Source organism: Apodemus sylvaticus, chromosome 13, assembly GCF_947179515.1.
Source record: "Apodemus sylvaticus chromosome 13, mApoSyl1.1, whole genome shotgun sequence".
In the NCBI taxonomy this organism is placed as follows: domain Eukaryota; kingdom Metazoa; phylum Chordata; class Mammalia; order Rodentia; family Muridae; genus Apodemus; species Apodemus sylvaticus.
This window is the reverse complement of record NC_067484.1, coordinates 34447966-34462956: the sequence shown is the minus strand read 5'-3', so window position 1 is coordinate 34462956 and position 14991 is coordinate 34447966. Positions and strand designations below refer to the sequence as shown.

At 43.4% G+C, this 14991-nt stretch overlaps 1 protein-coding gene across 1 annotated transcript in view; it reads right to left on the bottom strand.

The window, feature by feature from the left end:
* Window positions 1-14991, bottom strand: part of Piezo2 (piezo type mechanosensitive ion channel component 2) — a 390271-nt gene that overhangs the window by 50009 nt on the left and 325271 nt on the right. The window contains exons 26-31 of the mRNA XM_052155704.1: window positions 12796-13039; window positions 11567-11663; window positions 10464-10623; window positions 6705-6794; window positions 4267-4388; window positions 3203-3274 (exon numbers count right to left, since the gene is read on the bottom strand). Of these exons, the coding sequence (XP_052011664.1) occupies window positions 3203-3274; window positions 4267-4388; window positions 6705-6794; window positions 10464-10623; window positions 11567-11663; window positions 12796-13039 (785 nt within the window). The remainder of the gene's footprint in view (window positions 1-3202; window positions 3275-4266; window positions 4389-6704; window positions 6795-10463; window positions 10624-11566; window positions 11664-12795; window positions 13040-14991) is intronic.

Genomic DNA, 14991 nt, shown 5'->3' with positions numbered 1-14991 from the left:
ACTCCCAGGGAACATAATGAAATCCAAGGGGAACTATACTGACCATCAGGTACAAAGCACAAACACTATGGCCTGCTTCTGCCTCATCTGACACTTGCCCTGCAAGAACATACTGTCTGTGTCAGGAATGGAAAAGGAGAAATCAGATATGTCTAGAGACTTAAAGAAAATTAGGGAATTTATGTTTGAAAACTTTTGAATTTAATAGAGAAAAGAGACTCCCTTCTGATGCTACAAGAACTGTACCATCATTGTGGGAAAGCACACGCATGAGTTCTAATTGTATATGGGATTCCAAACTATGAAGGCATCTCTGGGGTGAGATAATGTCATGTTTTAAGCTATGATTTGGACTTATACCTCATAAGGTAACAGGAAACCTTGGCTTGTTTCAAACTAGTTGCTCAAATGTCACCGGCTAGGGTCAAGAGTTGAACCATTTCGTCTACAGTATCAGATGACTCTGAGCCTTCATTCGGGAAGATGCAGAGTGAACGAATTGGGCCTTATATCCTTGAACAGAAGCACTGTGATTTGTTACTCGTGTTTTGAAGGGAAAAGACCAGGCCTAGAGGATTGGGTCTAGGCCCAAGGGAATCAATGCAATACAACATAAGGTAATAATAAGCAAGAACAAACCAAAATTACAGCATTACATTTGACAGTGAGGGAGATCATTCAAGTAATGCCTTCACTTAAGCTGAGAGATTTTGCAGGGGAGTTTTTGTGGACTCTACTTCACATGGTCTATTGGGACAAACACAGGGCATTATGAGATGGAACATTTAACCCTCATTATAGGCACAAAGATCAACAGTAGCTGGCGTTGTGTTCAATCATACCTTCTTCCATAACTTTTATTCATAGGGTTGAGCCCAAATGATTTTCATCTCAAGCAGTGATGTTATTACTAGCAATATTACACATTTATTAGATAAAAAAGTGGAACTGGTACACTTGAAACAATGAAATATTTTTTTCAAAGTCTTAGTCCTTCAGAAAATATTGTTGAAGCAAAGCTAGGGAAATCAAACACTTTCTTTAGTGTGTGCTGCTAGTGATAATTTAAAAAGTACATTGTACAAAGTAAAGTACAAGTACAAAGTAAAAAGTCCATGTACATTAGTACAGATGAAGACATTGGCTCCAGGCTGTGCCCAGACACAAAACACAGATGTTGGTGTCATTGATAAATTACTTGGTATGAAACTAACTTTTAGAATTCCACCACCTGTGACTGCAGAAACTTGACCCTTTATGCCAGATATGTGTCAACAAAGCAAGGTTAGGTAATGAGTAAGGTCACATGAAACTGATACAGAGACACACTCCAGTGGGACGGAAGGTATCATTGAACAGCAATAATGCAGTCCTGTGTGTGTGCATAGGTTTGGAACTAGCAAATTGGCCACCACAGCTTGTGCTGACATCTTTGCTGCTAACCAACTGTCTTAATGAGCTTCGTTACTAATAGACACTGAATCTCCACTTAAACTCAGCATCTCTCAGAAATGATTCGAATGCCCATCCCAGTCACTCAACAAATAAAAGCAAGGTCCTCTAATAACATTCTTCCAGATCTAAAGATAAGCGCTGGAGCACGAAGGGTTAAAAACAGTCAAGGGCACAGTCTTCCCCTTTTGTCCCTTTCAAACTTGAAAAGGCAAATATGTAATACAGAAGAAATTTTGTACCACAATTTGAATGCGATTCCAAACCATGTGTTACAGACAGTTCTCCATTATTGCACTGTAATCTGTTGTAACAAGGGACACGGAGTGGATTACCAGAAGAGTTTGATATAATGAGGGTGAAATGATTCAGAAAAATCTAATGCCATTAACCATCACTGGGAGCTGAGTTGTTACCAACATGGAAGATGATTATCAAAGACCGTATCCAATTCTTTTGAAATGATTTAAATGCTGAACTGAAGAGACAACCGCAGCCACTGCAGTGGGAATTTACCCATTCAATATGATGTGATTTATGAAATGGATAGGTCACACTAAATTAGCAAAGGCCCTTTAGAAACAGAAAAGTAGGCATAGTTTACTTGTGACTTGATAGAATAGGCATTTGGTGCTGTTTACATGTTGTTAACCTGACTAATATACCAATGACCCACAGACGTAGGAGCCACATCACAGTTCAACTTGAACCTTTGAATGTGGGCAGAAAATTAAGTGGAATTCGTTGCAACTCTCTCTCTCTCTCTCTCTTTTTTAATTTAACCACACCGTTGTAACTAAATATTAAAGGTTTACATTTAATTAAATCCAAAGACAGTAAGCAAATTTCAAATTTCATGCTATTTAAATTGCCTTGCAAGTCTAAGAAGGGTGAGAGGTACTACACATTATTTTCAAAACAATAACTTCTCACTCTTCCACTATATCTATGAAATCCAGGAGGCTAGGTTATAATGAATCATTCCATTATAAAACCATTGGCCACTATTGGCCTTTTCAGAACACATATAGCCAATGGTGTCTGTAACTGCATATTCATTTGTTCATCAGGAGGAAAACACATTGTTGTTTAGGTGTTAGCAGATGCTGCTTTCCTGGTTTTTGCTATTAGTTGGTCACATCTGAGGCTGGGCTGCGTTCTTGGCCTAGTATTTGGGGTATTGATTGTTCCAGAATCAATTTGAGATTTGGAGGAATTTAAGTACAATGTAAATACATTTTAGGCTCTCTGTCATCTGTCTGCTAAACACACTTCTAAAACCTTTTAAATGCAAGTGAAATCAAAGTTCTGGGAAGACAGGGAGGGAGGCTCATTGATATCCATGCCCAGTGCCTTACAAAGAGGGTCACAGACACTTTTAATAGAGCAGTCATTCTTTAGAGTCCCAGTAGGAGCCAAACGTATCCTTAAAGGTTTTAAACCACACATGGGAAAGGAGCAGGGTTCTTGACCACAGATTTAGACAGTGTATTTTGTTCTTTGCTTTCTTACATAATACTTTCTACTCAAATCTTTGGCTTAGTTTAGCCACCATGCTAATTTCTCAGAAAGAATGGGTCCATGGGGCCCAGGGACCCATTAGCACAGCAGTGTTCTTACACTCTGTCCCCCTATCAAGTCACAAGGGTCAAACCATGCATGGGATACATGGGACACGGGGAGCCTGAATTCTGGTCAAGGATATAAGGGTTAGAACTGATGAGATTGGAAGAGGATCAAGAGAACCTACTGGAAGCATGATCGACCCAAGGCCGCCACCACTGCTTTTTTTTGCCCTTGGCTTTCTGTTTGTCTGCTTCTCCTAAAATGAAATATGTCCAGACATTAATTCTTAGGAAGTGAGCACACAAGTTTTGAAAACCACGCTTTAACAACTCAAAATCGTCAAATCTAGGTAAGTTGCAAAAACACATCAGAGGCCAGGAAAAGGAAGTCAGTTAGCTATAAAAGCACTCATGTGCTAACAGTCCCCTGCAAAGGTAAACACTGAAGGTTCGTAACAGAATGCTATATGTTCACTTTCTTCCTAGGATCTGAAGACATATAAAGAAATACTAAAAAGGAAGTATTCATCAACAATGTTTCTTACACTGATTTTTTTCATTAAATTAACATGCCCATTATAAAGAAGTACTTAGTGGTAAATAATTCATTAACATGCACCAAGCACAGGAATAGGACTTTTTCTTTTGATGACATCAGTAGATGATTGGAGGACAGTTACTACTAACGCAGAGATTTTAGGATCTTGAAAGAGATCATGCATTATTATTTTTTTTAAATTCTCCTGGGTGGAAAAGCATGCAGGCTCCTATACAAGACTGTTAAAGCAGTAATTGGATACATCTATAATTAAGTATAATGATAAGTTCTATGTTTCACAGTGAATCCCTTGTAATGAGTAGCAGCTGAGCTTTGAATTTTAAATATTCACAAGTGACATAAAGTGTGCAAGCATCTTTAACTCACATGTTGAATTAGTACATGCCAAAGGCAGCATATCTAAAAACTCTTCCCTAAAGGAACATATTAAGCAAAAAAAAAAAAAAAAAGCCAATTTCTTTTAGAAATATGTCTGTGAATCAAACCAGGCTGTGTTCATTAAAGGCATCATGTTGAAGAGTAGATGCTTGCAAAATTATTCATTCACTAAATACGTGCTAATGAAACAAACATATCTAGTCACACTGGGAGACTCCCGAGAGCATGAAAATGAGTGCTACTTCACAGCCCGACCACCGGCATGCTGTTATCAGATGTCAAAGCACTCAGTAGGACGAAAATTTGACATACTTTCATCATCTTCTTCTGAGACTTTCTGGATGTCCTGGCCTTCCCCTGACTCCTGGGTCAAGCTCAGCATCCTCTCCTTACCCTTTTTGTATTTTTGTTGCCGGGCTTTGATGCGATCCATCCTATAAAGAAGGCAGTGTTAGTAACAGTAAGAGCACAGGCACAGTAGTCACGTCGTGGCCAGCGCTGTAGGTGCATATTGTGTAGCCAAATCTCTGAATCCATGAGCAAAGTGGCCAGTTTACTTTGAAGTACTTAAGGATTATGAGATCATTGCTTATGAGCAATAGATAACTCATACACACATACAAACACATGGGGGGACAGGGAGGGGGACGGGGAGGGGGAGAAGGAGAGACACCATGGCTCTCTGTGCTTCATATAGCCCTGGGGTTAGTAATATGTTCACCAGTCATGATGCTAAGGTTAGCCCTTGATATCAGTTCTCATTCTGTATCATAGTCAGTCTGATTACAGCATGTTATAACCAAAAGTTTTACATTTTTGGTTGCTTTTTTGTTTATTTTATGTGAATGAGTGTTTCACCTGCATGCATGTATGCGTGCCATGTGCATGCCTAGTGGCCGCAGAGGCCAGAAAAGGACATTGGATCCCCTGGAGCTGGTTATAAATGAGTGCTGGGAATAGACCCAGGCCCATGGAAGATCAGCCGCACTCTTCACAGCCGAGCCATCTCTTCCTCCCAGCTTTGTATTCTTAACTAAATACAAAGAGTCCGGTCTCACTTATGGGCAGCAGTGAGAGAATATTTTAAATGCAGAAAAATTCTAAATTTGTTCACCCATTGTGTCTGAGCTAGAGAGAACAGCAACAGCTGCACCACACTGCAGTTTGAACATTCGCCTTAGGTTTCTGCAAAAACAGCCACGCCACGGAATAATCTAATTTATTTTAAGGGAATATCTTTCAAGGGAAGAAAATTAAAAAGTGAGGTCAAGATGGAATGAAGCTGCTCTTTCAAATTCTGGGGACTCAAAAAAAAAAAAAAACCAACAACAAAAAAGTCGGGCGGTGGTGGCACACACCTGTAATTCCAGCACTTGGGAGGCAGAGGCAGGCGGATTTCTGAGTTCGAGACCAGCCTGGTCTACAGAGTGAGTTCCAGGACAGCCAGGACTACACAGAGACACCCTGTCTCGGGGAAAAAAAAAATCCAAAAAAACCAACCAACCAACCAACCAAACAAACAAACAAAAAAACAAAAACAAAAACAAAAAACAAAACAAACCAAATTCAAGGGACTTTCTTAGAAGGATGGGACAGGGCTTCCACTTTTATGAAAAAGTATCTAGGGTTCAAATTCTCTGGATATTAGCTTTTAAGCATTAACACTCAAAATATAGATGTTTACCAGTTCTTAGAAGTTCTTTATAACCGAACTACCAAATCGCCTGAGTCCTGCCAGCCCACTTCTGTATCATGTCAGCCCACCTCTGTCCCATGTCAGCCCACCCCGACCCATGTCAGCCCACCCCGTCCCATGTCAGCCCACCCCGTCCCATGTCAGCCCACCTCTGTCCCATGTCAGCCCACCTCTGTCCCATGTCAGCCCACCCCGTCCCATATCTGCTTAGCCCTGTCCCATGTCTGCCCACCCTGTCCCACATCAGCCCACCTCTGTCCCATGTCTGTCTACTCCTGTCCAATGTCAGCCCACCTCTGTCCCACGTCTGTGTACCACTGTCCCATGTCAGCCCACCTCTGTCCCATGTCTATGAACCACTGTCCCATGTCAGCCCACCTCTGTCCCATGTCTGCCTACCCCTTTCCCATGTCTGCCTACCTCTTTCCCATGACTGCTGACCCCTGTCCCGTGTCTGTCTATCCCTGTCTCATGTCTGTCTACCCCTGTCCCATGTCAGCCCACCCCTGTCCCATGTCAGCCCACCCCTGTCCCATGTCAGCCCACCCCTGTCCCATGTCAGCCCACCCTAAGCCATGCCAGCCCACCCCTGTCCCATGCCAGCCCACCTCTGTTCCATGTCAGCTGACTCCGTCTTTATTTCCTGGATCCAGAAATGCAGTGAGCACACCCAAGTACTCGGCTCAGAGGCCCGCTTCTTTCTCTAGTTCATCAGTCTCTACAAAAGCTTGCATGGGACAACTATGCACTCTAATTGAGTAACACCGAATGGTCAGAGAACTTCAGTGACCAGCTCAGGACTCTGGATTAAATAACTGAATTTGTGCTGTCTCCCCGCCTTTTCCCAAGATGGTGCCTTCCATCCTGATGCTACCATCCTGTTAAAACTGCCTTTATCTTCAGCAGAGCAGGGCTAGTGCCTCATCATAGAGGAATCAACACTGACTATACAGTGTGGACCAGTGCTTAGACATCTCCTTCACTGTTAGACATGGATACACTTTTCAGGGGTCAGAGCCAAGACACAGAGAAGCTGAGGGAAGAGTGTCCTTACTGTCTCTTCAGCTGGTCCATGGATTTTTTCTCTTCTTCAATTCTTGCCTTTACAGCTTTCACAATTGTAGCCTGGAAAAGTTCGGCCCCTCTGAAAAACAGTTGGGAATACAGAACAAATCAATATTCTTGCAGCTGTTCAACTTTTCCTGAAAGTGACCAGAGGTCATGGCATCCTTTTGCTGGAGCTGACAGAAGTTTCTCAGTTGAAGTCACCCGCTCCTTCTTGATACTCATTTTGAGTGACTGGGGAAGGAAAAAAATAGCCCCTTGGTAGTAAGTGGGCTGTCTGCCATCCCAGAAAGCCAGTGGAGAGAAGATGGTTGGTTTTTTTCAAACACTAAATGACTTCAGTTGTGTGCCACACACTAATCAAGTGACGTTCACTTCTAGTAAAGAACATAGCTTCAAGCTTCTAGACTTAAAGAATAGTGATTCTCAACCCCTTTAATACAGTTCCTCATGTTATGGTGATCCCCAACCACAAAATTATTTTTGTTGCTACCTCATAGCTGTAACCTTGCTACTGTTACACATTGTAATGTAAATATCTGTGTTTTCTGGTGGGCTTAGGCAACTCTTGTTAAAAGGACATTTGACCCTCACAAAGGGGTTGTGAACCACAAATCTTGAATGACTGTCCTAGAGGGACTATTGGTCATATGATGAGAAGCTGCTCAGCTAGTCACACATAACCTTTCCATTGTCATCCTTCTTCTTGTATGACAGGGAGAGGAATGCATTCCTCTTGGCTGTGGCATGCCTTGGGCTCTGGGTCTGTCTGAGGAATTTATGCATTATTAGATTTCCATTCCTACAATCTCTCTCTCTCTCTCTCTCTCTCTCTCTCTCTCTCTCTCTCTCTCTCTCTCTGTGCTGCATGCATATATTTGTGCAGATATACTTGCCCATGTGGGTGAATGTGCAGGTAAAAGGGCAATATTGATATCTCCCTTAATCCTTTTCCACATTATTTTAAATAAAATATTTATTTTGTTTTTTATTATATAAGTTTGTGAATAAGTCTGTGCAAAGGTCAGTACAGGTCTATGGAGGTCCGAGGTGTCAGATCCCTCTGGAGTTATAGGCAATTGTGAGTCAGTTGACATGGGTTCTGGAAATTGGACTTGGGTTCTCCCTCTACAAGAGCAGTGTTAGCTCTTAACTATTGAACTCTCATCTCCCTCATCTCTCTAACCCTCCACAGAGGCAAGATCTCTCAGTAAAATGCAATGAGTCATTTTGGTTAGATTAGATGATAGCGATTGTTGGGGGGAGGGTGTCTGTTGTGTCTCCAACCTCCAGGGCCAGGGTTACAGGTGCACAATGGCGCACTTGCATTTCTAGATGGATGCTGAGGATTAGGTCCTCATGTCTGTGCAACAACTGCTTTACCCACTGAGCATCTGCCCCCGCCACAGGAGTTCTGACTGCAAACTGATAAACACACCAACGCTCCGCTATTCTGAGAAATGAAAAGTGGAGCCAGGTCCACCCCATGATTTCCTCTGTACACCTGGGCATCGTTGCCAATACACAGGCAAATACAAACCTTTGGGAATGATGTCACCGTGGCTGCGTCCCCACCCTCCTTCTCTTACTCTGCCTGTTCTGTAGATTGCTTCTTGGAATAGAAGGCAGCCTAGTTCAAGCCATGAAATTGATAATACACCCTTGAGAGGCTCTCACGGACTCCCAGATGTTTCTTAGGTCACACTCACTATTGTCTGAAAGTTTGTGCCATGCTGACATCCTAACACCCTAGTGGCAGCATTAGGAAGTAGGACCTTGCAGGATGACTAATTTAGGAATGGAGTGAATGTAGTAGATAAGGTCCAGGAAGTCTCTGGTCCTTTCTACCATAAGGGGACACAGTGGAATTGCTAGAGGTTCTCACTGGACACCCAATCTGCTGGCAGCCCAACACTTGCCTTCCGGCTACCAGAATGCTGAGACCTTGATTCTATGAGCAGCCTGCCTGCCAACCATGCTTCTATCACGGCAACGCAGAGTCTAAGACAGTTCTATTCCATTCTGGCATCTCTGGAAATGATACACTGCTCACTAAATATTATTATACTCATAAATTAGAGCACTAGTAGTTTAAGTTAAATGAAGCTACAGTTTGCCTTTAAAATGAGAGAGCATGCCACAAGGCTCCATGTATTTAAGATAGGTCCCTCTATGTTTTTTCCCTATGTGGCCCCAACTCGGGTGGGTGACAAAGGCTTGAATCCTAGTCATATAAATGAACTTCTGAAATAAATTCTTTTCTTTTTCCTGGCAGGGGAAGGAAATGTAACCCAGGGAAATTGGTGTTGTAAACACCTACACTTGTATGTATGAGCCTCAAGTTCAAAGACAGGATTTGGTCATTTCCTATGGCAAATTGACCTAATGTGTGTTAGGTAGCAAGCACGTTGGATCCTCTGCTGTCTGAGCAATGCCAGCTTCTTCAGACAAGTGCATCCTTAGCTTCCTTCTGTCCCCTGCAAGCAGAGGCACACCTGGCCTGTTGGTAGCTTCGACTCTCCAGAGTCCTTTCTAAACCAAAACAAAGGGGCAGGAATGGGGGAAGGATGGAGACCAAGGAAGGAGGCGTGACAATGTGAAATTGCCCAGAGAAGATAATGAGGTGAGGTGCAGAGGAGATTATTGGGAAGGGAAGAGTAGGCAGGACAGGGCAGATGGCTAGAGAGGTTCTAGGTCCTGCAGTCAGTGTCTGAGCTGTTTGGGAACTACTCCAATTTCCTATTGGTGACTGTATTAATGAACATATACACTAAAAGTGTATGAGGGTTCCTTTTCACCTCATCCTCATCAGGACTGAGTTTTAGGTTTTTCAGTCAGAGCCAGTCTCCTGGGATGGGGGGAGGGGAGAATGCGTGAAATAATGTCAAACTGTAGGTTTTTGTTTTTGTTTTTAATTTGGCTGATGAGTTAAGATACTGAGTGTCAGTCCATATACTTTTGGGACATTTGTTTATGTTCTTTCTTTTCACTCCAGCCTCCCCCTTTTGTGATACGGAGGATCAAATGTACTTTGCCACTGGGTCACACCCAATCCCCACTCCCGTGTTGTCTCTTGGGGTGTGTCTATTCAGATCATTTGCCATCATGTGACACACATGTTGCTATTATTTACAATAAGCCTTAATCAGCACTAGAGCTGGGCAGATATCTGTTCTCTCTGCGATTAGAATCTAATTTCCTATCTATAACCCCAAGTTCTACTTGTGTTTCACCTGGGCTGCTCTTGACTCCAACCGGCCAGCCCTCTGGGCCATGTTTTCTTGACTCTTAACCCTTGGCATCTCTTTCTTCCTCCTCGCCTTCCTCCTCTCACCCACATCCCTAGTCCTCCTCTGGCTTGGGAACCCTAATCCCTGCCCCATATCTCCTCTGCCCAGCTACTGGCTATTGGCATCTTTATCCACCAATCAAAAATAACTTGGGGGCAAGGTCGCAGAGTGTCACTTGGGTCTACACAAAGACTCTTCTTTCTCTGGGGCAAACAAATCTTGGGGGCTACACTTAGCCTTACAACACACAGCAAAAGACCAAACCTCAACACTCAAAGAGTTTCTTATGAAGACTATTTTTAGATATGTAAGGACTGGTGTCCTTATGGAATGATGTGTGTGTGTGTGTGTGTGTGTGTGTGTGTGTGTGTGTGTGACTTCTATAAGCTATGTAAGCTATTGAAGATTAAGCAGTAGTACATTCAGGGCACATTGTTGGTGGAAGCAGCCTGACCCACCTGGATGCCAGGATCTGGGAAGCTTTAATGTCAGCCACGACATGCAGGAAGTAGTAGCTCATGAAGACTCTCCTCTGCAGCAGGAGAAACGCAAAGCAGATGCTGTCCCAGATGATCCCCGCCTCCCCACTGGGCAGCTTGCATCTGGAGTCATCTTCAGCTGAGACACAAAGCAGGGGAGAAGAACCCAAATGTAAATGAACACCAGTTTCTGTTCTCACTGTTGAATAATCTACAGAGCCAGGCTTGGGAAATCCCATTGGCACATGCGTACAACTCTGATGTTCTTATTTGTGATCTGAGTACGTCTTAAGCAAAACTCTACTCCCCAAGTCTGAACTGTGAGGCACAGGGAAACCCCTGGATATTCTTTCTTCAAGGACTTCCCCAAGAGCTATGGAGAAACAACAGCTGGATGGCAGATGAAATGATCTAATATAGAAGAGTCCCACCCAGGGACAACTGAACAGGGCTAGTTTATTAGAAGGCAGTGACAGTACAGTTTATATTAAGTATCAATTTCCAGAGACTTGTTTAATTCTCTGCTAAGTACAGCCAGCATTAGAAACCACAGGCAAGAGTGCATTGTATCTAAATAGCCTTTCTAAGCATCATGGAAGTGCACGGGTATATTGACCTATGTTTTTGGGCTAGAAGCAAGTGGCAGAAATAACATTTCCCATGGTCTCTTGGGGTAAAATCACTCCAGAAATTCTAGGGCTCTTCCCAGTTGGCTTTCTGAGCCCGAAGTTCCCTCAACTTCTTGAAGAGAGAAGATCTGCAAACCTGAGGTCCCCTGGGGACTGCCCATTCTAACTGGAGCAACTGCAGCTTTGAGAAGGTGGCTGGTCTTGTTTTTCATCTTACTGGGGACAGTACATGGAGGCGTCTTTACTACACCCATGTGGCGGGTCTGTGGGGGACACCCTGTGTTACAGACCATGGTTTATCACATAGCTTAGCTCCATAGCTTCCATCTCAAGGCAGAGTTGACTCCACCCTCATCTCATTTCTTTGTGTTTTCCTCTAGGCTTTAAGTCAGAACAACATAGCTGCTCTTCCTTTTCCAAATTTCTTCTCCCAAAGGGTTCTCTGGTACTTACGCATTTTATAGCCTTTCACCGTGCAGGCCAGGCTGAATGCTTGGATCAACCAGCAGCTGTTTCTCACTAGTGCACCGATGTAGCCACAGGCTCCTATCTGAAAATGAAAGGAGGGAGGCAAACCTCAGGCTCTGAATCATGACAAGAAAGGTGATGTCCAATGAACGCAACACGCAAGAATTCACCAGGACTTGATGGCAATAACTCCAGAGGGTCCTGCATTATCTAAAATTGCAGTCTCCACATCAAATACAATAGATAGCATTTGCTGTTTGGAGAGCAATATAAACTAAGGAGAAATTCCTCTCAGTGCGAAGCACTGATCCTTACAAAGGAAGTTGGGCAACTGTAGGACAAGCCTTTACCCTATAGGAATGCTCTAAGACAAAGTCTTTGATTTGGATAGAATTAGTCTCTCATAGGTCACATGACTCAAACTTACACTGATCCCCAGAAGATCACCCCAGGGCTAAGATTAAGAGTAGAATTTTTAGGCCTGGGACATGGCATTAGTGTGTGATACATTGCCCTCAAATCCATGGATCCAACATCCTAAGATTTAACCAACCTTGGATAGAAAACAGTTGCTGTTATCCCTGAGCAGGATGCTACACCTGACCACAGCAAACAGTATGTATTGTTCATCCACCACACACAGTTACCCTCACATCCTCATCTGGATAACTGCACTCAGAAATAACCTAGGGCTGAATTTTCTCTCACAACTCTGGGTACATAAAATGTTTCTGCACCTAAAAGCCCTTTTGATCTCATTTCTCACACAACAGGGCATTCCAGAAAATACCTCACTTTGTCCTACATTCTATAATTTTTAATAGATGAGACAATTCCTTTTGGTGAACGTGATAAAACGTTGGAGGGTTCAGTAATCCTGATTCTGTGAAGTGAAGGGCCACTTCATAGAAACACGATGAAAGACACAAGATTGTTCCTCAGGAAGGATAGGATTTTAAGTAGTCAATCATTTTAGATTATTTGTTGAATACATCACCGCCTATCGTGTGACCCCAAATCAGGGAAAGGAGAAGAAAAGACTCTCAACAATGTAAAACCAAGAGTGGTGAGCAGTCATTGAAGCCTGAACTTACAGTGTCTTGGCTAGGGCTTTTAGGAGTCACGTGAGAAGCTGGGGCTTTTAAGGACCACCAAGTGGATTGTTTATTCTTGTGCTGAAACCACAAGTATGTTATGTAGTGGGAAGCACTTACTGACAGTATATTTTTCATGGTAATTACAAACACGTTGTATGCAATCAGCCAGTCCCAGTAGCGCAGGATGCTCTTGATCGGTTTCAGTAGCAGATCACCTCCAAAGAGCAGGAAATAGAAACAGGCCACCAAGTAACCCATGCAAAATATGCTGATCCTGGTGGTTCCCGTAATGAAGATGATGGTGAGGACAAACCAGAAGAGGTAGCTGAAGATGATCACCTTGGACATGTCCAGGTAAGATCTGCAAAACAGACCCCGGGCAATACAAAGACAATGGCCACCCAAGGAAAACCAAGTGCAAAACGTGCTGAGCTCTGTGCATCCCACTGCCTGCTGTACAGGAAGCCCCTACATAACCAGTCCTAGACAAATAGGTAAGAGGAGAAAACCCACGGGTAAGTGTGTTTATCATCATCATCTCATATGAGACTAATCTCTCACAAAACAATATGTTCTGCCTACCCCTTGAATATTCAAAACTCTCTTAGTCTTTCTATGAGAAGCATGGATAATGTGGTGAATATGTTTGGCTCGGGGAGTGGCGATATTTGGAGATGTGGCCTTGCTGGAGGAAGTGTGTCACTGTGGGTGTGGGCTTTAAGACCCCTTAAAGACCTTTCTTTAGCAGTCTGGAAGCCAATCTTCTCCTGTTTGCCTTTGGAACAAAATGTAGAATTCTTAGCTCTTTGTACATCATGCCTGCCTGGATGCTGCCATGCTCCTGCCTTGATGATAATGGACTGAACCTCTGAACCTGTAAGCCAGCCCCAAATAAATGCTGTCCTTATAAGAGTTGTCTTGGTCATGGTGTCTGTTCACAGCAGTAAAACCCCAATGAAGGCAGATAATTTTACAGTGAAAACCATTCCAAGATATAAGCGCCCCCTACCTGGCAGGAAAATGAGCAATGGGTTGCATTCAAGGAACTAGAAATTTATATTATTACATTACAAAGGATGCACATACTACATAAAAAATTTCACTAGGGGTAAAAACAAATTCTTCTCATAGATGGAAGAACAACTCTGATAGTCTGTGTCTGGATGTCACTGGGCAGGGTTCTTTGAGGGGCTGTCCATCCCCAGTGGCTTGACTAATAAAAGGTGAGACTGGGGTATAAGACCCAAGTGTTCCTACAATAATTAGCTGTCGTGGATGCTTCCAGAGCCTGAGTTTCGGGTGGCAGGTACTATGGCTTCTGGCCAGTGCTCTCCTCTGCTTGACCCACCCCCCCCCCCTCACTGAGGGCTTGCTCTGGAAACATTTCCTCTTGGGTTTATGGAAAAGGATCAGAGAATAAATTCTGAATTCCCTGTTTGACTAATGGGCTACACGTCTATAGAAGGTTAATACATAATATCCACAATGTATGCTCCGGCTTTGCGAGCTGTATTAGAGAACGAGGCGTGTCTTGATGCTCTTATCAGATGAATGAACTATTGGCATTACTGATTTTAAGAATAAAATAAAAAAATATTTATTTTGGACAAACTGAAGTCCTTCTTTAGTTTTCTAAAATAGACGCAGGAGGGTCATGGTTGTGATTAGCACACCTGCTGGCTTCTTACACAGATAAAGCGGAATGTGACAGTATATACTCCGGCCATGGGTGGCTGGAGGGGCCAATCTCTGGTATGGCTCAATGGAAGTGAAGTACTTGGAATGGGATCTGATGCTTAAAGCAACCAGGCAATGGAAGCTAGGTAAGTAATGCATGTAGGATATGAGCTCAGTACAATGTCAGTGCGGAATGGGGACAAGAACAGAGTAAGTTAGAAGGGTTTTGCTCCCCACTGTGCTATACTTTAGAAGAGCAGATAAAACAGGTTCTTAAAAAGTGACACTTGCTGGGGTGATGTCTGCCACCTGTCTCTGGAGTTAGAAGTTGAGGCACGCCACACAGATACCACGTATACTCGTGATACTGTCTGTGTGCTGCTGCTGTATCTTCCCCGCAGGAGTCGAGGACACACACTAACCCAGGAGCCTCAGAGACTGGAGGCTCAGGCCTAAGTCACAAAGCCAGATCACGCAATGCTGTTAGGCTACTACACTGTGGCTGAAGAGAGTCTACAAAGCTTTCCCGGATGAGGAGAGCTGAGGAGCCTGACACCAGACAGGCCTCTGGAGGAAACTATGTCAGCAAAACCCAAAATACAGAAAGAATGCACTAGGAGAGAAATTGGGCTGGTC